Genomic DNA, 1789 nt, shown 5'->3' with positions numbered 1-1789 from the left:
TATTTGTATCGTTATAGTTTAGGATACGAATACAAAAATATCGATCCACACTTACTGTTCACCACGTCAACTTGATCATCATTAAAATAAAATGGCTATAAAATGACATGCAGTAGTATTCTTTGTACACACGAGTGAAGATTTATTTGTATAATTGAAACCACCGATAAAGAGAAAATTAGAGTTTGAAAGGAAACATCCAACAACCCACGGATCAAATTAAGGAAGAAGAATCATGTCACAAAGTCTTCTCTTTGCTCTGCCGGCGACAGTTCCAAGTTCATCTTCCACGGCAAAGTGGTTGATCGGTGACCGCAGTTCTTTTGGAAATCCCAATCCGTCTTTACCTCCTCGCCACATCCCGCAGTTGCTATCCCGGAAAGTTCTCCGGCCCTTTCTTCCTCAAGTCTTCTGTAGTAACAATCTAGCTTTAGAATTCAAGATTGGTCAAAGGTACTTGTACTTTCTTCCTAAATTAATTAGCTTTCATTTTTTTCTTCTGCAATTTACCTGAATGAAAGGGTTTTCAGTATGCGTGGGTTCCATGAAATTGAGCTACAAGTGCGAGACTACGAACTCGATCAATTTGGTGTCGTAAACAATTCCGTGTATTCAAGTTATTGTCAACATGGTAAATATCATTGTTCAATCAATCCAATTAAATATTGTTGTGTTTTCATGTATATAATATAAATTCTCTGCTATTCCCTACTTCTAAAGGACAACAAGAACTGATGGGACTGATAGGAATAAACGCAGTTGACGTTGTTAGTTCAGGCGAGGCCCTAGCCTTGTCTGAGATGACACTAAAATTCCTCAATCCACTAAGAGTAAGACCTACTGTATATGCTTTTTTTTTTTAAAATTTGAATAGTAATCTGAACGACTCTTAATCAATATGTTATCTAGAGTGGAGACAGGTTTGTTACTAAGGTGAGAATATCGAATTCATCAGCAGCCCGATTCTACTTTGAATACTACATCTTCAAGTTGCCAGATTATGAGGTTTAATTTGTTCGATGCATGTTTGTTGATTAAAATCTTTTGTTCTGTAACATGAATGATCATGCTTAATTTGTTTCTTTTCTTGTAAAACAAAAGCCTATTCTTGAAGCGAAATCGTCTGGAGTTTGGCTTGACAAGAACCATTTCCCTGTTCGAATACCAGCAGATTTGAAGGCCAAATTTGTCAAGTTTATTCGAGAAGAGGATAAATCCAACTAAATCTATAAGGAGCAAGAGAAGGATTTATATATATATATTAAAATGATACGAATAAGTTTGGCTTTACATATTTTAAAATATAAAAATCATCTATAATAAAATTATCATTGATATCTTTAACTAAATTTTGTTTAATAAAGTGTCAAACAATGAGAAAGAGAATAATTCTCAATTTTATTGCGAACTTACGTCTTCAAATTCTTCATTGTTGAAAATGTTTTGTTGAGTAACGGTAAAAATATGTAATATTAAAAAAGATAAATCAATTTAGTCTATATAAAATAAGATTTTGATCAACTATATATAAAAAAAACTTCAAATGATAAGATTTTGTTGCAAGCTTGCAAATATTATCAAATAATTGAATGAATTTTTTGTTACAAAAATGTAGTAAGAAAAAATGTTTAATTTAATTTTTGCAATTTTTTTTTAATAAAGTAGAGCTAACATGACACCCCCACAGCTAGGGATGTCAACGGACACCCTGCCCAATAGGTAGTTAAATACCCATCTCCGAACCCGATTTTTTTTCACTATCCGACCCCAAATCAGACGGATATCTCTA

At 33.0% G+C, this 1789-nt stretch overlaps 1 protein-coding gene across 1 annotated transcript; it reads left to right on the top strand.

The window, feature by feature from the left end:
- The first annotated feature begins 235 nt into the window (after positions 1-235).
- Positions 236-1224, top strand: LOC124935370 (acyl-acyl carrier protein thioesterase ATL3, chloroplastic-like). Its single transcript, XM_047475807.1, has 5 exons — positions 236-453; positions 522-631; positions 721-830; positions 910-1005; positions 1102-1224. Exons 1-5 carry the CDS (start codon positions 236-238, stop codon positions 1222-1224), a joined length of 657 nt encoding a protein of 218 aa, XP_047331763.1.
- The last annotated feature ends 565 nt before the right edge of the window (positions 1225-1789 follow it).

Source organism: Impatiens glandulifera, chromosome 4 (assembly GCF_907164915.1).
Source record: "Impatiens glandulifera chromosome 4, dImpGla2.1, whole genome shotgun sequence".
Taxonomy (NCBI): Eukaryota; Viridiplantae; Streptophyta; class Magnoliopsida; order Ericales; family Balsaminaceae; genus Impatiens; species Impatiens glandulifera.
This window is presented reverse-complemented; position numbering and strand designations above follow the sequence as displayed.

Excerpts from the sequence above, each read along its gene's own strand:
- LOC124935370 (XM_047475807.1), top strand. The coding sequence starts at position 236 with ATGTCACAAAGTCTTCTCTTTGCTCTGCCGGCGACAGTTCCAAGTTCA. Across the intron at positions 632-720 it reads TTCAAGTTATTGTCAACATG|GACAACAAGAACTGATGGGA; the intron begins GTAAATATCATT and ends CTACTTCTAAAG. Across the intron at positions 831-909 it reads AATTCCTCAATCCACTAAGA|AGTGGAGACAGGTTTGTTAC; the intron begins GTAAGACCTACT and ends TATGTTATCTAG.